The sequence below is a fragment of the Schistocerca americana genome, chromosome X (genome assembly GCF_021461395.2).
Source record: "Schistocerca americana isolate TAMUIC-IGC-003095 chromosome X, iqSchAmer2.1, whole genome shotgun sequence".
NCBI lineage: Eukaryota > Metazoa > Arthropoda > Insecta > Orthoptera > Acrididae > Schistocerca > Schistocerca americana.
In genome coordinates, this window is record NC_060130.1 from 583,069,878 (window position 1) to 583,096,679 (window position 26,802).

The window sequence follows — 26,802 nt, forward strand, 5'->3', positions numbered from 1 at the left end:
ACCTCGGTGCGTTAATTGTCCTGGCATCCACTCGCCTAGATCCTCAGACTGCCCCGCATATCAGAAGGAGAAGAAGATACAAGAACTCAAAACTTTGGATCGACTCTCTTATTCTGAGGCCAGGAAGAAGTATGACCACGTCCATCCCGTGCCGTTGACCACTTCGTTTGCCTCAGTTGTGTCCACTCCTTCCGCGGTATCCTCACCCGTATCCTGTCCCCCCCTCTGCCTCCTCCCCCCATCCGGGGTCTCTGCCTCCGCCTCCCAAATCCCTCCCTTCCAAATCCTCCTCCCCCGTGGCCCCCGCCCCCTCTGCCCCAGGGGCCACCCTTCCTCCTCCTCCTCCCCCCCCCCCCCCCCCCCCCCCCACCGCCTGAGAAGCGATCCTCTTCTCAGGCGTACATCGGGGAAACGTTTCGGACCCCAGCTTCCGAGGTCCGGCGTTTCAAAACGGACCCCGCGCGTGAGGACCTTCTTCGGGTCCAGCCCACCATCCCTGTGCCTCCTCGGACTTCCAAGAAGGCCTCCAAGAAGAAGTCTCTATCCCCCTCTCCACCCCGGCGCGTTTCGTCTGACGCTCCATCCGTGAGTCGCTGCTCCCGGCCGTCCTCAGTTTCGCTGGGACGCTCTGCTGCCAGGCGCTCAGCTGGCCTCTCGTCGGCAAATGATGCTGCCCCTCCTACACAACCAGGGACAGCGGCTGCAGCTGGCGACGACTCGATGGAACAGGATCCGCCTCCCGCCGGTTGTAGCGTTGTTCCATCGAAACCTGGCCCTCCGTGGCCATCGAGGTGACCAGCTCTTCCCCCGTCTCATTTCCCCTCTTTTTTGACTAGCGATGGCCTTGTTACATTGGAACATAAGAGGTATTCGATCTAATCGGGAGGAATTACAACTGCTCCTCCGCCTGCACTGTCCGCTTGTCCTTGGTCTCCAGGAAACCAAGTTGCGCCCGACTGACCGTATTGCCTTTACCCACTATACCTCGGAGCGGTATGACCTCACCCCTGTGGACGGTATCCCAGCTCATGGTGGGGTCATGTTGCTCATTCGGGACGATGTCTATTACCATCCCATCCCATTGACCACCCCACTCCAAGCAATAGCTGTCCGTATTACTCTTTCTGCTTTTACTTTTTCAGTTTGTACCATCTACACTCCATCGTCATCCGCTGTTAGTCGGGCTGACATGATGCACCTGATCGTTCAGCTTCCCCCGCCGTTTTTATTGTTTGGCGACTTCAATGCCCATCATCCCCTTTGGGGCTCTCCTGCATCCTGTCAAAGAGGCTCACTCTTGGCGGATGTCTTCAACCATTTCAATCTTGTCTGCCTCAATACTGGCGCCCCGACTTTCCTCTCGGACTCTACTCATACCTACTCCCACTTGGACCTCTCGATCTGTTCTACCACTATTGCCCATCGGTTCGAGTGGTATGTCCTTTCTGACACCTATTTGAGCGACCACTTCCCCTGTGTCGTTCGTATCCTGCACCACACTCCATCCCCACGTCCTTCGAGCTGGAACATACCGAAAGCTGACTTCACTCCTCCCTGGCGACCTTTCCGGACCACGATTTTCTCAGTTGTGACAGTCAGGTCGAATACCTCACGGCTGTTATCATCAATGCTGCCGAACGTTTCATTCCTCGTACTACCTCTTCTTCACGTCGCGTTTGCGTCCCCTGGTGGAACGAGGCTTGTAGAGACGCTATCCGTGCTCGACGACGTGCTTTACGCACCTTTCGCCGCCATCCTACGTTGGCGAATTGTATTGGATACAAACAACTCCGAGCACAATGCCGTAGAGTCATCAAAGACAGCAAGAAAGCTTGTTGGGCCTCTTTCACCAGCTCCTTTAACAGTTTTACTCCCTCTTCTGTCGTATGGGGTGGCCTGCGCCGGCTATCGGGCATTAAGGCCCACTCCTCGGTACCTGGCCTGACCTCAGGTAATGAGGTCCTCGTTGATCCTGTGGCTGTCTCCAACGCCTTCGGCCGGTTTTTCGCGGCGGTTTCAAGCTCCGCCCATTACCACCCTGCCTTCCTTCCCAGGAAAGGGGCAGAAGAGGCTCGGTGACCTTCCTTCCACTCGCTGAATCTGGAAACTTATAATGGCCCCTTTACTATGCGGGAACTCGAACGTGCGCTTGCACTGTCCCGGTCCTCTGCTCCGGGGCCATTGGAGGGTAGTTTCACTTTCAGATGCTGGCACACCTTTCTCCGGCGGGCAAAAGCTTTCTTCTTCGTACCTACAATCGCGTCTGGACCGAAGGTCAGGTCCCCATGCGTTGGCGTGACGCTGTCGTTGTTCCTATACCCAAACCCGGGAAGGATAGACACCTTCCTTCTAGTTACCACCCCATTTCTCTTACAAGCTGTGTCTGTAAGGTGATGGAGCGCATGGTTCATGCTCGGTTAGTTTGGATTCTTGAATCTCGACGGCTACTTACCAATGTCCAATGCGGCTTTCGTCGCCGCCGCTCCGCTGTTGACCACCTTGTGACCTTATCGACATTCATCATGAACAACTTTTTGCGAAGGCGCCAAACGGTAGCCGTGTTCTTCGATTTGGAGAAGGCTTATGATACCTGTTGGTGAGGAGGTATCCTCCGCACTATTCACAGGTGGGGCCTAAGCGGTTGCCTGCCCCTTTTTATTGATTCCTTTTTAACGGATCGAAAGTTTAGGGTACGTGTGGGTTCCGTATTGTCCGACGTCTTCCTCCAGGAGAATGGAGTGCCTCAGGGCTCCGTCTTGAGTGTAGCCCTTTTTGCCATCGCGATCAATCCAATTATGGATTGCATTCCACCTAATGTCGCAGGCTCTCTCTTTGTCGATGACTTCGCGATCTACTGCAGTGCCCAGAGAACATGCCTCCTGGAGCGCTGCCTTCAGCGTTGTCTAGACAGCCTATACTCATGGAGCGTGGCAAATGGCTTCCGGTTCTCTGAAGAGAAGACGGTTTGTATCAACTTTTGGCGATATAAAGCGTTCCTTCCGCCATCCTTACATCTCGGTCCCGTTGTTCTCCCATTCGTGGAAACAACTAAGTTTCTAGGGCTCACGTAGGACAGGAAACTGTGTTGGTCTCCGCATGTCTCTTATTTGGCGGCCTGTTGTACACGTTCCCTTAATGTCCTCAGAGTTCTTAGTGGTTCATCTTGGGGAGCGGATCACACTGTCCTGCTTCGCTTGTATCGGTCCATAGTCCGATCGAAGCTGGATTATGGGAGCTTCGTCTACTTGTCTGCTCAGCCATCCCTCTTATGCCGTCTCAACTCCATCCACCATCGGGGGTTACGTCTTGCGACCGGAGCCTTCTACACTAGTCCTGTCGAGAGTCTTTATGCTGAAGCTGCCGAATTACCATTGACCTACCGGCGCGACGTACTGCTGTGTCGGTATGCCTGCAGGCTGTTGTCTATGCCCGACCACCCCTCTTACCAGTCCTTCTTCGCCGATTCTCTCGACCGTCAGTACGGGTTGTATGTGTCTGCCCTGCTGCCCCCTGGAGTCCGCTTCCGTCGCCTGCTTCAACAATTGGATTTTGCCCTCCCTACCACCTTCAGAGAGGGTGAGAGCCCGACACCACCTTGGCTCCAGGCTCCGGTTCATATTTATCTCGACCTCAGCTCACTCCCGAAGGAGGGTACTCCGGCTGCAGTGTATTGCTCACGGTTTGTCGAACTTCGTGCTCGACTTGCCGGTCACACCTTTATTTACACCGATGGCTCCAAAACTGACGATGGTGTCGGCTGTGCCTTTGTCGTCGGGGCCGCCACCTTTAAATACCGGCTCCTCGACTAATGTTCCAGCTTTACGGCCGAGCTTTTTGCTCTCCATCAGGCCGTTCAGTATGCCCGCCGCCACCGCCATTCATCGTATGTACTCTGCTCTGACTCACTCAGTGCTCTACAGAGCCTTGGAGCTCCCTATCCGGTCCATCCCTTGGTTCAACGGATACAGCAGTCCCTCCATTCTTTCGCTGATAATGGTTCTCCTGTCAGCTTTCTGTGGGTTCCCGGACATGTAGGAGTGCCTGGGAATGAGGCTGCGGATGCTGCAGCCAAGGCTGCAGTCCTCCTGCCTCGGCCAGCCTCCCATTGTGTTCCGTCATCTGACGTTCGTGGGGATGTTTGTAAGAGGCTTGTGTCGTCTTGGTGGGATGCTTGGTCATCCCTCCAAGGAAACAAGCTCCGGGCAGTAAAACCGCTCCCAACTGCTTGGACAACCTCCTCCCGACCATCTCGGCGAGAGGAGGTCCTTCTGACCAGGTTGCGGATTGGGCATTGCCGGTTTAGCCACTGCTACCTGCTCTCCGGTGACCCAGCCCCGCAGTGCCCTTGTGGTCAGGCATTAACAGTGCGCCATGTTTTGTTGTCGTGTCCCCGCTTTAGTCAATCTCGTGTTGTCCTGTCCCTGCCATCTACTTTACCGGATATTTTAGCTGATGACGCTCGAGCAGCTGCTCGTGTTCTGCGTTTTATAACTTTGACTGGCTTGTCCGAAGACATCTAACTTTTTTACTTATTTTATCTGCATCTTTGTCAAGCCTTTCTGGTGTCCCCCCTCCCCCCCCCCTCCCCTTGAGTTTTACTAGATTCCATGTGCTCTAATAACTGTGACTGGGTGCTAATGACCTCAGTAGTTGAGCGCCCTTAAACCCCACCAAAAAAAAAAGCCCCCTGTCTTATGCCCTTTTTGGCATCCATCATGTTCACTGGTTTTGGCCACAGATGCTTCTCCATATGGCATAAGTGCAGTGCTGGCACATAGGAATGATGATGATACTGAGCAATTGATTGCCTGTGCATCAAAGATGTTGACACTCACTCAAAATGACTGCTCACCGGTAGAAAAGAAGCTTTGTTTATTATCTTTGCAATTAAGAAGTTCCAAGTTAACATATTCAGTAATGAGTCCACATTCATTACGGACCACAAAATGCTGGTAGAGCTTTTTGGGCCATGCTCCCAGTTTGCAGAGAGGAGAGCCCAATGGCTCCAGCATTAGGCACTTCTCCTCAACTCCTACAATTATACCATTAAATAAAAGCCCACAGTGCAACACACAGATGTGGATGCTCTATCTCGCTTACCTGCTGAACCAAATGTGGCCTTTGATTAGCAGTAAATCTCATTTCCTTATGGAATGGCAACACACCTTTCACAGTTGTCTGATTGCTATTGCGCAAAATATTGTAGACATGTGCAATGACGGTATCTTATGGCACACCGGAAAAACTGTGCTCCTTAGTTGTCCCACATATTTTTCAAAGAACACCATTCCAGAACTTCAGGCCTGGAATTGCCACTCCCACCATCTTTCAATCATCACCGATGTTCTGCTGCTTGGCACTGAGGCATCATTCTGACTCCCCTGCAGCCTCAAGTTTTACAGCTCCTCATTGCGGGCATTGGGGTACATCATGGATGGAAACCTTCATGAGGCTACACTGTTACTGGCTATGACTGAACAAGGATGTGGAGGCCATGATGCACAGCTGTTTCACTTGTGCCTATTCACTTGTGCCTAGCACCAGCCCACTCCACCCCAATCTTTCACCCACTGGCACATCCCCTGTTGCCTCTGGAACCACATTCATTTATACTTCGTGATCTCCTTTCTGAGCTTGATGTGGGCCATTTTTGTGGGCACTTAGTGTAACTATCCCTATGTGGTCAGCAAGGTGTCCATAAACACTGACACCACCTTAATGCACTCATCCATATTGTAGCCATTCAAAGGCTTCCCCAAACAATTGTGTAGGATGAGGGGACCCAATTCATGGTGATGGATTTTGAAGGATTCTGCAGCTCAGACTTCACATAAACAGCAAATGTTAAAAGCAGTGGAAACCATCTCTACCACAGCTGTGCCTACGGTATTTCTGAGCACTTAAGGGACAACTGCCATCGACAATCTTAGCCAAGTGTAGCTTCTCCATGGGCAGCAGCTGTGAACTATCCTCCATCTCCTAGCCCCACCGTCCTAGAAACCCCAGGCACAGAATGCTGAGCACTATTAACCAGGCACTGCTTTGTGGGAACCCTCATATGGGGCTAAAGATGCATAGATGCTTGTAGTGTCCATCCAGGGATAACGCTTTGACAGTTGACACTCAGAGAGGTTTGGAGTACCATCATACTAGTCAAATCCATCCATGCCTGCTGGCTGCGCTGCTGCTGGTGGCTCAGTCAGACCTGGAAAGACAACATTTGCCAGCCCCACAACCACAAAGTTATAGCTTGAACTTCAAATCACCAGTGGCAGTTCCTATGGATGCGGTCATGGAGGTGGAGATCTCGTTGCAGCCTCCGTACTCACAGCCAATGTTTCCCAAACTGCTGCACCCCAGTGCATTGCCCGATGCGCCCCCTGATTCCTTGCACCAGCTAGCAGGCTGAAGTGCCAGGACATCATCTGTGCTGCAGATTTGCCTTCCAAAGAACAGTCGAGGTCGCTTCAGCTCCTATGCACACATTTCAGAGGGGTTGGGGGAAATCTAGTATCCCAGCCTAGTGATGTTGGAGGGCAGGGAACTTGATTACGGCCACTATGCCCCACTACAACGTCTGCAAGTGCTGTCATGCCATTTCTGTTGCCTCTCTTCCTCTTGTTGTTGTCGTCGTCCTGCTCACACTTGGCAACTCATTTTTGATGGCCCTTGGCTAGTCATCCAGTTTCTGTGGATTCTTGAGTCATCCCCGGTCTTGTCAGATTTCGTTCACTGTAACTACCATGAGATGGTTGTTATGAAATGCTGTCTCAAACTTGCTTTTACTGTTGGCAGATCAGTGTGAGCCTCCTATAGTGGTACTAGGAATGGGCCAGTATAACACAATCAATGTGCCAGTAGGAGTTAACAGAACAAATTACATTTCCAGCTTGTGTGCAGAGACAGATGAGCTGTGTCTTTCCGTCAAGTGGCAGCTCATAATGCTGTGCCGTGCATGTGAAATCAAATCCAGTTTTCAGAAAATACTAGAGAAACTTTTTTAGAGTTACTTGAATCACTTAGGAAGTTGTAATGCTATACATTTCTGCCTGATGCAATGAGAGCCATTAAAGTAAACAAGCTGTTAAATGCTGTAACTACAGAGCTAAAGTAAAGGGATTATCAACTGTAAAAACAAAATTTATTCTGACACTAAAGAGCTGCAGCAAAACTGGTATGATGGCAATGTAACCAAAGTTAGGGATATTAAAAGAGAGAGATGGTGAACTAGAAAAGACTGTTGCTTTTAGATTTTATCTTCAAAATAGTGAAGTTATTAGAGTACATTGCAAGAGATTCTGCTGCCTGAGAGTTAGATCTTTTACAACTATCATCATTTGCTGCTTTAAGTGCTGATAATTCTGGTACTCCACCATGGTGCACAAATTTCAAGTCATATGGGACAAATGTGACTCACAAACCCCAAAATCATCCTGCTGGTGGCCCATGACTCTTTTGTGGGAATGTGAGTGGCAAGCATTGGGCCCCAAGCCATTAATTTTGTATTATGCAATTCCTGCCTCCTATCGTAGTCCTCCAGTCCCTCTACCTTTGCCCGTTCTCCTAATGACGATGTAGCTCTCATTGAGGTCTTACCTTTGCTTATTTTCATGACCTCCTACATTACTTCCTACGTTTCTTAGCTTCCTTTGGTCCCTACCCACATTTCACCTTCAGTCTTTCCAAAATTTCTATGAGGTGTGAATTGTGTGGTGAAGGTCATCCAACACAGTATGTCGGTATCCGTCCAGGTATGACCATCGTGACACCCAGTTCTATGCAGACTACCTGCCAGACTGAAAACCTAATGTGGTAGCTAGTCCATTGTAGTTTGGTTGCCATTTACCCGCACAGTTTTAGGCCCTAGCAATCCAAGGGTTGTACAGCTGGTGTCTGTGCTTTAAACTCTCCATACATGCCAAGCAGTTGGTGCCTGTCCCTATTGGTATACACAGACTATGGCCAACACTCACCATGCCAGGTAACTGTTGTCATGGCTGTGGGGCACCTGTTTGGAATGGGGGACACCAGGGTGGGCAATCTGCCATGAAGGGTCTCAGACATGCTCATGCAAGCAGTTGCTAGACCCTGGCAGTCTCTTCAGTCCCACTATGATGCTCATCAGTACAACTGCAAAGCTTACCAGCTCTTGGCTCTGTCATGGAAGGTGGGACAGCAATTTCAACATGGAAAACTCTGCTCAACACTGTATTGGAATGGATGGCGAGCCTTTTTGGCCAAATCTCAGTTGTATAAGGAACACACCAAAGATAAGTTTGGAGAGGTGACTGCACTAAAAAAGGAACAGAACGGCTTCCTCCAGATCAAGGTATGGACTCCACCCAGTCTTGAACTGTTCTACTTTGTACAACATTCCAGTTCTCATACTCGTCCTAGAATGTTATTTGTCACCAGGACTTGATATTTAATCAGGTGAAGAACTACATGTCAACCTCCAATGGGGAGTGCAGTTTGTATGCTTTATCCTGAAGGACTCAGAGGATAAGAAGAGTGGGCATGGGAGGATTTATTCTGGTGTTTGGAGGGATCACTCTCACAGGAATGGTGAAGATCCTGGTTTACCACTGTGATGTCAAGACATATGTACCACCGTGTTTGTGGTGCTTTAAGTGCGTCCATCTCTGACATACACCGTATTGATTTCCCAATGAATCCACCTTTGTCAATAGTTGATTTACTCAGTAAAATGAACCCACTTGTGTCCATGCTAAAACTTGTGTCAGCTCTCAGGAACAGCAGGAGGCTTGCCGAATTTTTAACTGTGTTACCATAATGACAGAGCCCCCTGTCCATTTCAGTGCAGTGCAAGGTTTTGTTCTTGTCCATTGATCATACACTTTGCTCACCCAGCTTAGCCAATTGGCTGTATGTAATGATCATTACAACCAACTGGCCGGTTGGGCCTTCCAGAGGACAAACTGGCCACCCTTTTGAATGTCACTTTTGCTGTTTCTCTATCTTGACCTGTTGACAATATTCTTTGATATGAAACAACAGCATTTACCAACTCTGCTGATATAGCGACCAAATGAAGTGGTGCAGTGATTGACACACTGGATTTGGATTCGGGAGGATGAAAGTTCAAATCCACGTCCAGGCATCCAGATTTAGGTTTTCCATGATTTTCCTAAATTGCCCCACAACAACACCAGGGTAGTTCCTTTGAAAGGTCAGGGTCAGTTTCCTTTTCCATTCTTAAACAAAACATTCTGAGCTTGGGCTCTGTCTCCAATTACCTCGATGTCAGTGGGACATTGAATGCTAATCTTCCTTCCTTCCTCAGAAGGTAGTGAATTCGTTCTCCAAGAGCTCTCATCACTGATGGTTGGGGTCATAGTAGGTCTGAGGGAACTGTGGTGACAGTCTCCAAGACTAATGGTGAGCCCTTCAGTGATAAAATGACACCTCTCTGTGGTCATCGCTATAAAATTTCAGATGGCTGTGTATGAGGACTTAGTTTTAAACTAAACACAAAAAAAAAAAAAAAAAGCTTTGAATGATACCATTGTCCCCTGGAAATACATGCACCCTTGTCTGAGACTCTATGGGTTTCTTGGCTACCAATGGTTGGTGGCTGTCCCTGGTCTTCAGCTTCATGTTGGTATTTGCACTGCTCCTCAATCTGTCCTTGAAGAATATATTGCAATCCAACTTTGTGGCTGCATCAGTGACCATTTTTGATCTCCCTGCTTTCCAGGTATATAAACATAGGGTGGAGGACACCTTTCCACCTTTTACTGTGAACTGTTTGTGGTCATATGAAAAACCATAATGAAATGGCCCCACTTGCTGACCTGATCCATAATTAAATAATCCATTGTTGGAATGTAGATCAGAAAAATTACCTTAATAGAGTTTTCAATCATATTGGGTTTAGAGGTGAATTTTCCTCACAATGGAGAAATCCCATTCCGTAAGCCTGGAAAGGACTCGACCTTCATTGATATCTACTAACCAATCACCTGGGTCCTTGAGTCATAAGGCCATTTATCCATCTGCAAGTGTGATTTTTGGGAGGATTGGTCCACCTGGTTGGGTTAGAAGTGGCAATACAAGAAGTCTTTTCTAAATGCCACCATCTTATTGCAGTTTTCTTCGACTTACCTAAACTGCATGACACAATTGGGTGCCACCATATCTTGACTATACCCCTGTGGTGCTTCACTGATATTTATCTACAATTCTTGCCTCATTGATAGTTCAGGGCTAATCTGAACCAACAGTCGGACGAGAATGTTGTACCCCAGGGTTCCATCCTTAGTGTTGCCCTTTTTCTTAAAGCTACCAATGCCCACATGAACTTTGTAGAGCCAACAGTTTCTCCTGCCCTCTATTTAGATGACTTTTTTATTTGGTACAGCTTTCAGTCCATGCCTGTTTCTGGGTATCAACTGCAATGCGGCCAGAAGGACATTGTCATGGGTCCATCACCATGATTCTCATTTCTCCCCATCAAAATGCAATTCATTCTTTTATTGTCTCACCGTAATCCACTCATATGTGGAATTTTTCTTAGGAATCCATTGTCTCAAAGTAGTTGCACAGTCCAACTTTCCGAGCCTACCCTTCGATGATGAACTGATGTGGTTTCCTCCACTGTCAGCTCAAATTAAGTTGTATGTGGAAACAGAATGCACTCAGATTTTTCAGTCATACCCCTTGTGATGTGGATAATATCATACTATTACGCTTCTGTAGAGCTCTAGTTTTGTTACAGTTGGGATGTGGATGCCAGGTGTACATTCAGCAGCTTCATCAGCATTGCAATTACTAGACCCTGTTCACCATTATAGGATAAACATTGACGCTGCAAGTTTCCAGAAAAGCCCAATAGACAGTCTTCTGATGGTGTCTGGAATCTCATCCTTGCAGTTTTGATGTCACCAACTACTACTCAGCTATGCCTAGCCCGTCCACTAATTTTCTAACCATCCCAGCTATCAGATCCTTCTCCTTCCCCAGCTGTTCTGACCCCTGACCCTCAACATAGTGCAGGACTCTAACCCATTGAAAACATGGAGTTCGGGGTACTGAGAGACTAGCACCCCACTATTCATCAGTTGCTATGATTAATGAATTCTGACTTAAGAGCTGGAACCACATGGAACAACATACACATATTCATCATACAAGCCCAGCTCGATTTGATGCCCAAAGGGTTAGAGCCATTGTAGCTGTCGGAGATGACAGCTGTGTGTACTAAAATTTACATTCTGTACATCCTTAAATCACTGAGAAATTTAATCATTTATTATTCCTAATATAATGTATACTTGCAATAAGTGAAATTTTGCACTTATCATCCTTCCTAGTCTTGCAGTTTGAACAGCCAGTAATGAACAACACTGTTCCAATGCTGCGTCAAGTCAGCTGTGGGTCTGGCATTGCATTTGGGGGGGAGGGGGGGGGGGGTGTTCGGATGGTGCATATCTTGCTGCAAATGCGATCCAGGTTCCCCCATCTAATCCCCAGCCTATAAGACAACCTGACCCTATGTTCACTTTATCTCTTGTGAAACTACTCTAAGCATCTCTATTGCTCCAAATACCTCGACTAGACGGTCTTTGCCAGTAGTTTATGACAGTACCATTTTAGGGCTTGTTTCGTGAGTATGAGGAACTGATAACCCCATAATTTTGTCCCTTAACCAAAATACAACAACAATTGCCACTGCTACCACCACCACCACCACCACCACCACCACTACTTGTATTATTTTTTTTTTTTTTTTTTTTTTTTTGATAAATAAACTGATCTAATTGTGTGTGTGTGTGTGTGTGTGTGTGTGTGTGTGTGTGTGTGTGTGTGTGTGTGTGTGAGAGAGAGAGAGAGAGAGAGAGAGAGAGAGAGAGAGAGAGACTTTTGTATATGATTTTTACTAAATTTTTAATTATGTTTCAGGGTTGTTAACAATATTGTGTCTGATTATTTTAGGCAAGGGTGCTGAAGATCATTATTGAGCACCTCGAAACAATCAAATCTAAATTCATCCAAACTATACAAAGGCATCTGCAAACCATACATGCAGATACAGGTCAGCTGGTGGTACCCACAGTGTGCATGCATTTGATTTAATGTTGTCTACCTGTTTGAGTGATAATACTATTGGCCCTATCATGACTTGGCAAGGCATTATACATTCAATGGAATTTTTTACACAATTTGCAGATTGCTAAGGGATGAAGATTTAGTTGCCTTTCACGATTTTCCTCATTTTTTTCCCTGCTTAGAATCTTCCAGTTGCACATTGCCAAATTTTTTTGGTGAGTTGTTAACTGCTAACCATTTTGTCTGTTTTACTCACAACTGCACTACATTAGCATTTTGACACAGCTGTACAGTTGGGCAATAAAGTTACAGCCGCTACAGCACTCGCATTCAGAATGCATTCATCATTCATTACTTTTTATTGTGCTGTATACTAATATGCTTCTTCTCAAAACTTTTCAGCAATATACAGCTATTTATTTTTATTATGGTAATGTATAAGACGTATATGTGTCTTTCTTAAGATTCCATGTTGCAAAGTGTTCTGATTCATTGCAGTCTTCAGCAGTCCATATGCGATATATGTTAATGTGATAAAATGAAAGTGTGTTTTGTCTGAATATTTTTACTGTTATGCTCTTGTGTTACGGATGTTTAGACAGTAATAACTCTAGCTTCAAGGCCCTTGGTAAAATGCAACACAGATCCAAAACTTACTTCAGTTGTGATTCAGTACTCTCTCTCTCTCTCTCTCTCTCTCTCTCTCTCTCTCTCTCTCTCTCTCTCCCCCCCTCCCTCCCTCCCCCCCCTCTCCCCCTCCCCCCCCTCCCCCCCCTCCCCCCTCCCCCTTTCTCTCTTGCGCTTCTCTACTCTCTTGTTTCTTGAACTATGTATTTGAATTTTAATCCCTGTGATACAGATGTTACTTAAATTCCAGGAGTGGAGTAGCTACAATGATGAGTGAATAAACAGCAATCGGCTAGTTTTGCAGTGCATTTATTAATGCAATTTCATTTTGTTGCTATTAGTTTTCACATTTTTGAGGTCATTAGAGGCAATGCAGTCTTGAAGTTATGTCAGTACCAACATTGCTGTATGAGAGTGAATCTTGGGTTCTGAAAAAAAGATAAAATTATATTACAGGCCAATGAAATGAAATTGTTCAGGAACATAGCAGGATACATAAAGTTTGAGACATAATTAATAAGGTGGAAGAAAATAGGCAAAAGTTGATATTCCATCTTTGTGAATGGAGGAGTCCAGATAACCACTAAATTTTTCATAAGATATTCTGCAAGTTAAAAGATGCACTGGCAGATCAGCAAAAAAATGGAAGGACCAAATGCAGATGCAAAATTTCAAGCAAGGCCTAAAGCATGGTAGAAGAGAAAAAAGAAATGTGAAATTACATATTATAGACACATTACATTAAGAGCACATAACTGGCTTGTATGTACAAAGCAAAGTTAATGTATGGTGATGTACAACACTTATTTCAAATAATGTAGCACTGACTTTGTAATGAAATATTTTAAACATACGCGCGCGCACACACACACACACACACACACACACACACACAGAGAGAGAAAGAGAGAGAGAGAGAGAGAGAGAGAGAGAGAGAGAGTTGGGGGGGGGGGGGGGAGTGAGTTTGAAAGTGCCTTTAATTGTACGTAGATGTGTTCAAGAATTACTTTTCTTCACTTCACTTTTATTGTGAGTATTGATATAATCCATATGAGTATATTATAACCATCCCATGCTATATTTTTCAATGTAAACACATATTTCATTATTTTGTACAGCTTGTGCTATGTCAGATAAGATATTTGTAATCTGACTTAGAAATGATGAGAGTTTTATTTGATTATGCATAACTACTTAGTCATTGTTACATTTCTTAAGAGAGCAGGGTTTAATTCTGCACTTACAAAATAAGTTAGTTGTGTGTTTAGATTGATATTGTCTCTTTGAAACTGGTAAAGTTGTATGCTCACAGTAAGCTGTATTCGCCAATGCTGGTAGATATGCTACATATAATTCTGAGAGATTGTGGTTCAGATATCAATCAGATGGTTGCAGATCAGGGAAATTTTATCAGATGTGTTCTATACTTTCATCGAAACTAATGTGTAATATAATTCTGCGATAACTATTGTGTGTGGTGGAGAGAGGAGGGGCTAATTACTAGATACTGACAAATCATCCACCTCTTGAAAAGGGAAAACAGTATTACATCCTCTCTAACCAACACAGTCAACATTAAATTTTGAACCAATGAAATGGTGTTTGTTATGAAAGAAAATTTTAAACATATTCCTGCTACACCATTTTGTAAACTTTTGTGGCTTATTTTGGAATATAGATTCAAAATATAAAAGTCACACACCACTCAATGTAAACTGACTTTATTTTAGTACATCTGTGCTCTGTTGTGGATTTCTGTTGGGCAAATTTGTACCTACATTATATTTCTAGGTTATCAACTCTCCATTAATCGCTCCTTTCACAAAAAGTGATCAGTGTGTATGTACACATCAGACGAAAAAAATTCAGTTTGTCTTCACACCTCAGATGTACTGTTGTTACCAGTTTACTGCATGTTTTGCAGCATTTGGTTTGTGGAAGTAACAGATTTTTCTTCTCTCTCTCTCTCTCTCTCTCTCTCTCTCTCTCTCTCTCTTTTTCTTTTTGCTGTGAGTTTAAATATATTTTGTAGTTTTATTTCTTATTAGTTTTAAAAAGAACTAAAATAGCTTCCTTGATTCTGTTGACATTATTTTCTTCTTTTGGCGATATATTCCTGCAGCTCGGTTTCAGAATGACACTTGGAATCTCTGCCTCTAGCATGGAAGAATATGGGATACCAAAAAGCCTGAAAAAATTGTTCATGTGAGAGTGGTTTTTTCCTCTCCTTGGTGCATGTGACATATTGTGTCACTCTATTTAAATCGAAGTTTCTGAACACAATCAGTGATGGTCTCGATTCACAGGTACTGCATTTTCAGCATCATCTTCAAAGAAGACTTATGCAGGGTCTGAACTCTACAGTCAAATGCATATTTTTAAATATCATAACCAGTCTTTGTGTTTTGGATTTATCAGGTGCATTAGTCTGTCCAAGAATGCACCCAGTCTGTGATCTGTTTCAAAATATCCTCTGCTTTTGTAATATATTTTCTCTATAATAACACAGTAGTCTATTACTTTGTGACTGCTAATTGCAGAGACACCAGATGATGACCATGACAGCTTCAGTGTGGGTGACCCGATTGAGCAAAAATTGGTGCACAATTCACAAGTTCCTGGGCATCCTACATATAGGTATGAGTTTACTGTTGTTATACTGATTCTGCTCTGTTATCTAAATGAGGTTTTCTTTTGTTTCAGGTCTCAGATTATTAGGAATTGGCAGAAATGAGTATATAGAACTAATGAACCAGTATCGTACTCGGCCGAGGCTCTTTAGAAAGAAGACAATTAGGGATCTTTTGCCAGCAAAACCGGCAAAAATTATGGTTAAGCCATGGTGGAATGTTGAAGTTGGTTTGGTAATTGAGGATGATATAAAGGTCAGAATATCCTTCAAATGTTAACTGTGACCATGCTGTTTACGTGTAATTATCATGAATCTGTAAAACCTTTTTTCTATAAACATTTCCTGTACATGTGGTTTGTAGATGAACAATAATTTCAGAACATCCCAAATATACACACTAACTACAAGACTAATAGAAAAGTTAATTCTGGTAATCTTAATATACAAGGGTTGCCCAGAAACTAATGCACCGCATTTTTTTCTTCAACAATTCTTTATTGAACATAATGAGAATTATACACATGAAAGAATCGTGTTTTATCTACACACCCAATTTTTCCATTTAATCTCCATCCCGTTGTATAGCCTTCCTCCAACGTGTGTATGCCCTGTCAGTACAAATCCTTGTCCTTGTGGCAGAGCCAGTGCCTCACTGCGAGAAATTCCTTTGCTGATTGACAGATGCAGCCAACTGCTGAGTTGTAATGCATCTGTCCTCATGAATGACATCAGCTCACTGCAAAATGTCAGGTTTGACAGCCGTGGATGTCTCCACCACTGCTGCAAATAGTGGAGCTGTGCCAAACCACCTTCTGATGACCTCACCCTCCGTGCACAGCAACTAACTGTACTTATGTCGACAGCAGATGCTCCGCAGACTTTGCACGAGATTTTGTGAATGTTCTCCACTGTTTCTTTCTCTGCAGTGAGAAATTTGATGATGTCAGGTTGCTTGTAATGTACATCACCTACAGACACCATTTTGAAACTGTCCTGCAGCTACGCTATCTATCGGAAGTGACGGAAACTTGGCGCGTTCACTCAGGAGAATTCAAATAATACATACGTAATGTTTTGTATTAGTAGCACTGTTTTCAGCTGGGAAAAAATGTGGTGCATTACTTTCTGGGCAACTCTCATATATTAAGATTACCGGAATTAACTTTTCTGTTTGTCTTGTAGTTAGTGTGCAAATTTGGGATTTTTCTGAAATTACTGCTCATCTGCAAGCCATGTGTGCAAAAATTACATGTCTAATAAATATTCCAGTAATTTTTAGTGTTACATTAATTGTGCTAATGGCTGCATGGAATTGAGAATTTACATATTTAATGTACAGATGAACATACTGTGAAGGAGAAAACAAAAATGGGATGATAAACATTATTGCCATGTAAACATAGTTTCAGCTGATGTCTTCAGGAACGTGATTGTATAGACTGCTTGCATCAACAACAAGGAAGAGAGCCATGTTGAACCGTAGTTAATGGGGTGGGCTACACTCGTACCACACAGCATCTGCCCCTCCACTTTGTTAATTGTCATTGCACTGCTTTCTAGATGCTCGACACTTAATTCATATCTGACCTCTGCTTTTCCCCCTCACATACAGTTTTATCACAATGTGACTTCATTATAAACTAGGAATTAGTGACTGAAAAGTAATTTAATTTTTTTCAAACTTGAACATAGGTATGCATCAGTTTCCTTATATTTTCTTTCTCTATTCTCATTAAAGCATGTACTATAGTTTTTCTCTCATGATTTTCACTTTTCAAATCTCAGTGAACTTACCAGCTGTAGTCTTCCCTCATATTGATATTCTACCATATCTGAAACAGAAGCAGAATTTCCATCATTTTCACATCTTGATGAAATGCTAATTTGTTTCCTCACTCATAACACCCAAATACCCCTTCCCCACCTCAGCCCCTCATCCTCACTCCTAGGTGGCTCATTCAGGGTGTATATGACCCAGGACAACCGGGAGAGCCGGGAAAAATCCAGGAATTTTTTCGTCCGGGAGAAAACCGGGAAAAACTCGGGAATTTTGTGGAATTCGGGGAATTTTTCATTGTTTTAGTTTTCAATTAAATTTTCATAATTTTGACTAGTAAGAACCGTTATTCTAACAAAGGATATTACTGTATCCCACTACTGCAGAATAATACTTCAACAATAACACATAAACGAGAGAAAAAAAGGAAAATAACTTAAATTGTAAAGGAAATGCGCCATATACAACAATGGCACATAGTCGTCATGCAAGTGTCTGCCAACAGCAAATGTGTCAAAGGCTTTGGGAAGACTATGCAATACTTCATAACAACAAATTCCCTCCGATGAGCGTGAAGTCACAACCGTTTACATTTGGTTTGTGTTAGCAGTTATGAGCGGGCTCATGCGCACGCGCTGTTGAGTCGTGTTTGAGTAGTAGATTCTGCCGCTTCTGGCTACAGGAATGTGGCTGTTGGCTGTGCAAGCAGTTGCAGCAAGCAGCTAGATGCTACCGAGAAAAGGGGGCGCCAAATTCACATTCTCGAGGAAAGAAAACTTGTTTCATAAAGCACCTAGCATCCAGCGCACGTTGATCTATCGATCATTTATATGATTTTGAAACGCATCCCTGTTGGTTTTTGAAGATTTTTGAACACATTTTAAGTTCATTTCTGAATGAATCATAAGTTGATTTTTGAGGGCGTGCATAGTGTATATGATGTCTCTGTCAGGAGAAGCCGTGTCGCATCTAGAAATAAACTTTCCGCAGACAAAAGGGGATGGGGCCATATGAGCTGAGCGGAGTAAAGCCGAACGAATGAATGCCAATTGCTGTCGTATTATGTGGTTGATTGGGTTTTCAAATGATCAGCATTGTTATAATTACTAGCGAAATCCATAGATTCAGTCTACCAGAATGGAAACAAATGACTACAGGAATAACAAGTGAGAAAGATTATGTATTATCTTCTTGTTTTATCCAAGAAAATGAAATTTTGACAGAAAATTTTGGGCCAGATCGCTACACTAGTAAGGACCAGTTGTACAGTCCCCGGCTAGCAGCTTAAGTTCTATTTTGGAAGTAACGCAGAAAACATTTTGTACGAATATCTAACAATGCCTAACCGCAGAACAATCGTGGGGTAACTAAACCAGTGATTCTGGCAGGGTTAGTGAAGTTAATCAGCGAACAAATTTTGACAATGGCAGGAATAGCCATAGAATTGGTGATGACAAGATTGTTAGAACGAGGAAGCAGAAGAAATGGGGACATCACACAAATTATGGAAGAATTAGATGATTCTAAATTTATATAAAAATTTCGTAATACTACTTTTCGATCTCATGCTTGAGAAACTGGTGCGTATGAATGAAATGTGAAACTATTTCCTAACATAAATCTCTTTGCTTGCAGTAGGCCTAATAGGCATTTGATATTGGTACTTCGTGAATTATATTCTGTCGTGTTATAAAAATGACCATTTGTGCCTAGATATTCTCGCTTATTTGGTGTGTGTTACAAAATTGCTGCAATATTAGAAAGGCCTATTTTGTTTTATCTAGCATACAGTGACAAAATATATGTAATCAGATCGAGAAACCGCACCAGTCTTGGGTATTATTTGTATTAACACCTTTTTCAGTATTAGATAATGAAATTTCGATTTTTCATGTAGCAAAACGTTTGACGAACTTTAGTGAGGTAATAGATTCTTGCGCAGGAAGGCAAGCACGTCATGTAAAGCTGTAGCAAGATTAGAGAGAAAAAAATGCTAGGAGGTAAGGATTGAAGAAAGGTGTACTTTCTTGCTTGTCTCTGGTCTATATTGGTTTTATGTATCCTATATTTACTTTTATGTCACATAAAACATCAAGTTATTAGCTAATAGACAATGAAGAGTGTAAGTTTCTGAAGAGTTCTTGTTCGCCCGATTACAAATAATCCCATCCGCTATTAATGGTGAGGTTTTTTTTTTTTTTAAATAAAAAAGAGGGGCAGGCTGTCAAACCGGCCGACTGGGAGCAGGAGAGGCACCACAGGACATTTCATTTTCCACTGTCCTGAATATAGTTTGATGGCATCGATTACAAAATATACACATTTCAATTCCACAGAGCGAAACACAGTGACGTGCGATAGAACATGCTGTATGAAGAGGCATGGCACTGCACTTTGGCACACTTAAGACCAAATAACATGTCTTACATTTTCTCGATCACATATGTTATATGTTTCAAACTTTTCAGAATGATGTGCCGTACAAGATGCACATATTTTTGAAAATTCAATTTTTTTAAATATTGACCCGGTTTGCAAATATCATAGATCTGGGGCTGATACGCAGAGCAGCCTGAGTTATAGTGGGTAGTCTCCACATGACCCGTGTTTACGTTTAGTGATTTTGCTGTTTCCCCTTCGTTTACTCTCACGTCAAATGAAAACAAAACGGATATCTGTGGCCGGGAGGTATCAAGTGAATTAAAATACATTCACATAATTACGGAAGGCTAAAATACGTTGTTAGTTTCAGATTTTATTTTATTTACACCTTTATGTCAGTCAAGCGTTAATCGCCTTGCAGAACAATGAAGTTATTTTTGTCTGTTTGCTAAAGAAGTTTGGCTTTTATTAACCTTTTCCACAGAGGCAGTCAATGTATTTGAAACGAAATTTTTAATTCCACAGTACTTAGCTAGTTTCAACTGTTCGCTGCATTTCAAGTGCACGTTTTCATCTTCTAGCATGTATGGCATTATGCCATAATAAAGAACCAAACACTATGTAATACAGTACTGGTGCTCCAAGAAAATTTACACCCTGAAAACCACACTGAAAACACTGGACTCGTATTCGGGAGGACAACAGCTCAATCCCGCGTCCGGCCATCCTGATTTAGGTTTTCCGTGATATCCCTAAATCACTCCAGGCAAATGCCGGGATGGTTCCTCTGAAAGGGCATGGCCAACTTCCTTCCCCATCCTTCCCTAATCCAATGAGACCAATGACCTCGCTGTCTGGTCTCCTTCCCCAAAACAACCCAACCACACTGAAAAGCTTAATATCTGGTCGAGGTCTACTTCATTGGGAATCTGGACATACGAATGTGTACTTTAAGTTGTAGTTTAAATGTGCACATTTTATTATGGTTCACGAAATTCAGTGCTCTTGGAGTATCCTCTGATGTCTTGTTTCTTTTATGACATAACGTATGATCTTTTAATGTTTTACGTGTGCGTACATACGGGCTTCCTACGTCATGGTAGCTGCGCTAGTGCGGTGTCGCCTATTACCTGGCGCTGCCTGGCAACTACTGAAACAAACCTATTTCTAACAGGTCGCGGAAAAATATTGCGAATGCTGGTTTGAAAAGCGTTACTTTCAAAGTAAATATCCTTTAACGTAAGTTGGTTATGCGCGAGAATATACCATGAATTTCTTAAATCACAGAGCATTTGACTCTCAATTAAAAATAAACACTTTGATGAAGAACCATTTAGAAGAATTTCGAACACTGAAGATCAGACATTTATGTAATTATTAAAAAATGTACTGGCACATTTGTTTGATATATCGTAAAGTGTAACACGCACAAAAAAATCAGTATTACATGCAAAAGATTTGCTTCTCTTGCAGCTTTAACCTTAGAGACCACTATTATTTGTGAAAGCTTTTCTTTTCTTGTAGCAACACTGTGTATATTAATTTAAACCACTAGGCCGGCCGGAGTGGCCATGCGGTTCTAGGCGCTACAGTCTGGAACCGCGAGACTGCTATGGTCGCAGGTTCGAATCCTGCCTTGGGCATGGATGTGTGTGATGTGCTTAGGTTAGTTAGGTTTAAGTAGTTCCAAGTTCTAGGGGACTGATGCCCACAGCAGTTGAGTCCCATAGTGCTCAGAGCCATTTGAACCATTTTAAACCATTAACTTGAGTGTTACTGCTACTTAACAATGATGTTGCTATTGGCTGACTACATTACGCATCCTGTGCTCTAAATATTCGCTGTTATCGGCTGGCGAGATCACGTGACAAGAGCTTACAAAAGCGCATTGCAATCTCGATTTCAGTGATTCGGAAAGTAACATGCGGTGTTTGGTGGAATTCCAATGTATATTTTCGTAATACGAAAGTAGGCAGCGTACATGTTGCTGCACATCAAAGATATTTCCAAAACGTGTCTTTCCCTTATTTTCGTTTTCTAAAGAGCCGGGAAATTCTGCGCCCATGTCCAAAACCATAACCTTCAAAGGATTGAAAAGTTTTGCAGTTCCGAGGGAAAATATACTGTCACTTAAGATGGAAAAAGTGTGTTTTCACCCGGGAGAAAGTGTATTTTTAACCGAAAAATCCGGGAATTTTTTTTCCTTGTCCGCGTATACACCCTGTCATTACACTTTTGTGAGTATGTGCTTGGCCACCACGGGTCCCCAGCCCTTTCAGCGCTGCTTACATTTCTGTGCTGCAAGTCTATCTATCTATTTTTTTTTTTTTTCCTTCTCTAATTTTCCATTTTGTGGTCATCTTGGTGCTGATTGTGCCCAGACCTGGTTTGTAGTTTTGGACAATAATTTTCTTCCCTTCTGGCATTCTACAATGTGTCATTCTTAACTTTATGGTCCCCTGTTGAATTTGATTTGCTACTCCTTTTCCAAATTTTACGGAGTGCGGATCATGCGGGAAAGTTTCCAGTGTGGTGTATATTCCACCTCTTGTGCCTTTCTCTCTTTGCACCCTTCCTTTCTTGCAAAGGTACTATGCCCAAAACCTAACATGGTAGCCATTCTGTTGATGGGGGAGGGGTCATCAAGTATCTGCAAGGGGGTAACCTTCTGACCATGCAGAGATTGTCCTGTTGGTGCCACGCAAGCCAAGGAGTGTGTGCCCATTGTGGCTGGGGCACAGGGACTCCAGGCAACAGTTCATTGGCCAGATAACTGTTGCTGTGGCTCAATGCGCCCATTGGGAGAGCCATCATTCAGAGTGGATGGTACCATGATGTTTCTTCTGCTGGTGGTCACAAGCCCAGTAGCCTCTTCAGATGGGAAATATTATACTAATGCAGAGTGGTATGACCCCACGGTGTTTTCTTCCCTGGCTACACCATTGGAAGAGGGTCAAGTCAGACATTGGGGTGCAAAACGCTTCCCCCAATACATGGCCTTTACTGGGACTGATAGGGGTACTTTTACTCCAATGAAACCATTGTTTTTTGTTGAAAACATTGAAGAAAAATTGGGGAAGTTGAATCACTGGGGAAAATGCAAAATGGTTCATTATTAATTAAAATTTCCTTTTCTGCACAAACTACAGCTCTCTTCAGGCTTGTGATCGTGTAGGTGACTTACGTGTGACCACTGCTCCACACATCTTTAAACAAGGTGTAAGAAATCATCTTCCACAGAGATCTTACATTCAAAACAGATGGGGAGCTTGGACTGATTTCCAGTGGCAAGACATACATTTTAAGAGACGAGTACAAAAAGGGCCCAATGATAATCATAAAGCTACAGGTGCCTTTATCTTAGTCTTTCAAAGAAATGTCCTGGCAGAGAAGGTTAAGGTCATGGTGTACAGGTATGATGTGATGTGAATCTGTATGTACCACCACCTGAGATGCTTCAGATGTGCACACTTTGGGTGTATGATATCCCACTGCAGGGTGGATCCAAAATGCAGCAGCTGTGGACAATCACTCCATGAAGGTAGTTGTGGCGAACTGTGTGTGTCAGTGGTGCAGGACATCATACTCCATGTCCACAAGTTTGTCCAGTTTTCAAGAAAGAACAGAAGATCTAGGAATACAAATCAGTTGACCACCTGTTATATAGTGAAGCACAGAAGGAATATGAACATCTGATTCCTGTGGATATGATGATCAATTATGCTAACATCATGACCATTGTCGCCCCTACCTCAAACTTCCCTAAACCTGATATCCCCAACCCTCCTCTCTCGTGGTTCACGTGGTACATTCTTTAGGAACCAGTTCCCACAACTGATTGGAAGGCCAGTCTCAATCTTTGGTGTTTACCAGTGACAGGGTTCCTTCTTGAATCCCTCTCCCTGGCAACCTCAGACCAGAGGCCTGACACCAAACAATGGCTGAAGAACCCATGGCCTGTGGGTCCCAGGACTGTCCACTCTTCATCTGTCCGTGTGCTCAGTGTGGTTAGCCCTTGAGGAACTTTGCTCACCAAAGGCTACAAAGTAAAAGAAGAAGAAGAAGCAATAGAAATAATATAGGGACAGGGCTCTTCTGATGCCTCTGGAGATACCAGATCCCTCCACGCAGTCGGATTCTGAGTCGATGTATGTGGATGTGGTTCTGTCCTCACTGGCTGCAGGCAGTGATCCTACAGCATGACTGGCCATCCTGGCCCCTTCTCACCAAACCTGACCACAAGTCACATGGCCATTCAGTGGCATTGTAATAGGTGCTGCTGTCACCTGCCGGAACTACAGCACCTTATATCCTCTTCTTCTGTGGTTTTCATTGCTCTCCAAGAAATGCACTTCAGTGGTGACCATTCTCCAATGCTCTGTGGTTATTGTGCGTTCTGTTGCAAACCATTCTGGTTTCGAGAGGGCATCTGGAGGGATCTGTACTCTGGTTCCTACAGATGTCGATGGTGACTAGCTTCACCTTCATTCCTTGTTGGACGCAGTGCAGGTGCAAATGAACTCAGCAATTACCATTTACAGTGTTTATATACTTTCAGACAGGCCACTTACTTACGTTGAATTGACCAGATTTATGCAGCAACTCCATCCCCTTCCCCCTTTTCTTGTGCTTGGGGACTTCAAAGCACTCCATCCCCCTACGGGGGAGTATCACATCTTCTCATAGTAGCCTTTGAATCGACCAGTTTCTCACAGACCATGATCTGTGCCTCCTCAGTGATATTTCTCATACCCTCTTCAGTGCCGTCCATGGTACCTTGTAAGCTATTGATCCAATGGTCTCTCCCCTAATTTTGTGGCTTCACTACATTCGTCACTACACAGTGAACTTTTTGACAGTTACCACTTTCCAGTGATGTTGTTTCCTTGCCACAATCAGACAGACTGACTACCACATTGGGCACTTCACAGAGTCAGCTGGCCTTTGTGTGCCTCCACTGTTACTTTCACCAGCTCTCTCTTGAAATGTATTGATAAGGTTGTGCAGGGCATCTCAGACGCGATTGTCCACCACACCGCTGGAATTGGTATTTGGTATTCCCTTTCTACAGGTCCTCCCCCCTCCCCCCCCCCCCCCCTTTCCGTTTGCCCATTGTCAGCTGGTTCCATGGTGGATCAAAGGCATTGCAGTAGCTATTCAGTATTGCTGATAAGCAATCACATTTATCACATTTAAGTGACTTCATGCTAAGGCTCACTATTTAATCATATGCAGTTAGAAGGAATGCTGGGAGCACTATGTCTCCTCCCTGGGAATATATGCCTGTTAATCTCAGGTATGGGACAAGCTCATTGGTCTTACGGACCACCAGCGCTTAACAGCTGTCCCAGGTCTTGCCCTACAGGGTGGCCTGTGTATTGATTCATTGGTTCTTGCAGAACCACTTTGCAACAGCATCAGCATCCTCGTACTATCCAGTTACCTTTCTGCTGGAAAAGCGACAACAGTCCGTGATTCAGTTCACAGTCAGATGATCCAACGCTTGAATGTTCCTCAAAGTCAAAATCTCCTCAGGGTCTTCAACTGTCTTTGGCTCCAAGGTGCCTTCCCCTAGCAATGACACGCTAACATAGTTGTCCCAAACCTTAAGCCAGGAGAGAACCATCACTTCTCTAAAGTTACCAGCTGATTAGCCCAATCAGGGTACTCTGTTAGCTACGTAAAAGATAGTTGCCTGCAGATTATGCTGGGTTTTCAAATCTTGGGGCCTTTTGCCCCGTTTCAGTGTGATTCCCATGAAGGACAATCCACTACCAACCATGTACTTACACTGGAAACAGTAACCCAACAGCCAGCCGGTGTGGCCGTGCGGTCTAGGCGCTTCAGTCTGGAACCACGTGACCGCTCCGGTCGCAGGTTCGAATCCTGCCTCGGGCATGGATGTGTGTGATGCCCTTAGGTTAGTTGGGTTTAAGTAGTTCTGAGTTCTAGGGGACTAATGACCACAGATGTTAAGTCCCATAGTGCTCAGAGCCATTTTTGAGTAACCCAACAGGCTCTTTCTAAATGCCAACATTTGTTGCAGTTCTTTTAACCTGCATAATGTTAATGACACCACTTTGTGTCATCACATTTTATTAAACGGACCTCCCTTGACCACTTTTTAATATGTACTGACTCATTGAGCAGACTCCAGGCTATTGACTGATGCTATTCTTGCTGCCCTTTGGTCTCTGCTATTCATGGCCTTCTTGCTGACCTTCATTGTGCTGCCTGCTCAGTTGTCTTTCTCTGCATCCAAAGTTGTATAGGTGTCCCGGGGAATGAACTGGCCAACCATTTGACTAGAGGAACACTAACTCACTTGCCATTTGCTTTGCCAACCCCTGGTGTTGATTTGCAGGTGCATATGAGATCTCCGCTTGCTTTGGAATGAAATGAGATCATTTGGCTGTCTACTGCCCCATCTAATAAACTTCACACAATTTAGGAGACTGCTGCAGCATGGTGCTCTTCCTTTAGCTTCTCCCAAAAGGAATCCACAGTCCTATGTCGCCTTTGCATCGGTCATATTGGGTGTCCCCCTTAAATTGTGGCTGTGTAGCCTGAAAGACAAGCTCATATCTTGGTGGAATGCTCCCACCTTGTGGCCCTCTGTGCTAACTATGGACTTATTGCCTCTCATATTGGCAGACAATTCAGAAATGGTTGAACGGGTGTCAGTTTTCTCTGGGAAAGTAGTTTTTATTCTCAGTTATAAGGTTTTAATCTACCTTCGGATCAGGGGCGGGGTGATTGGAGAGGGGTGTCTCCCACAGTATGCTAGGTATGGGGATCCCAAGCCCTACCTCCTTGACTGGGCTCCTTTCATCTCCCTTTTACTTTTTTAGTCACATTTAGATTCAGTTTACCTCCTTTCTGCTGCACCACAATGTTCTATTGTGGGAATCACACTTTACTGGATGGTGGACATTCTTGACTGTAAAAGATCAGGTGTGGGATATTACCTGTTACATGCAGAGCCCCAGGGACACTCATCTGCTGACTTCCCCATCTCCTTCAACTTGCTTGTGTTATATTGACTGTACAAAAGGTGTCCAGTTTATTTTTAGCTAGCTTTTACTGTTATGAATGTTCTGACTAGACCAGAAAACATTGTCAGTGGGCATTTCTGCTTCCATATGTACTGCTCTTAGATTGAGGAACTGATGACCTCATTGTTTGGTCCCTTAACCTCCTCCCCTAACCCCCAATCAAACAGCCAACAAAATTTTCAGAGGAAAAATCAAGGTGACTTTTCAAAATGTGAATCTTGGACTTCTCCAGCATGTTCAGTGCAATGTAAATACAATGT

The 26,802-nt window shown here is 43.9% G+C and overlaps 1 protein-coding gene across 1 annotated transcript in view; it reads left to right on the plus strand.

Annotated features, from left to right (window-relative positions):
- LOC124555493 (protein FAM91A1) overlaps window positions 1-26,802 on the plus strand; it is a 169,651-nt gene that overhangs the window by 42,074 nt on the left and 100,775 nt on the right. Inside the window, exon 3 of the mRNA XM_047129418.1 lies at window positions 15,400-15,581. Within this exon, the coding sequence (XP_046985374.1) occupies window positions 15,400-15,581 (182 nt within the window). The remainder of the gene's footprint in view (window positions 1-15,399; window positions 15,582-26,802) is intronic.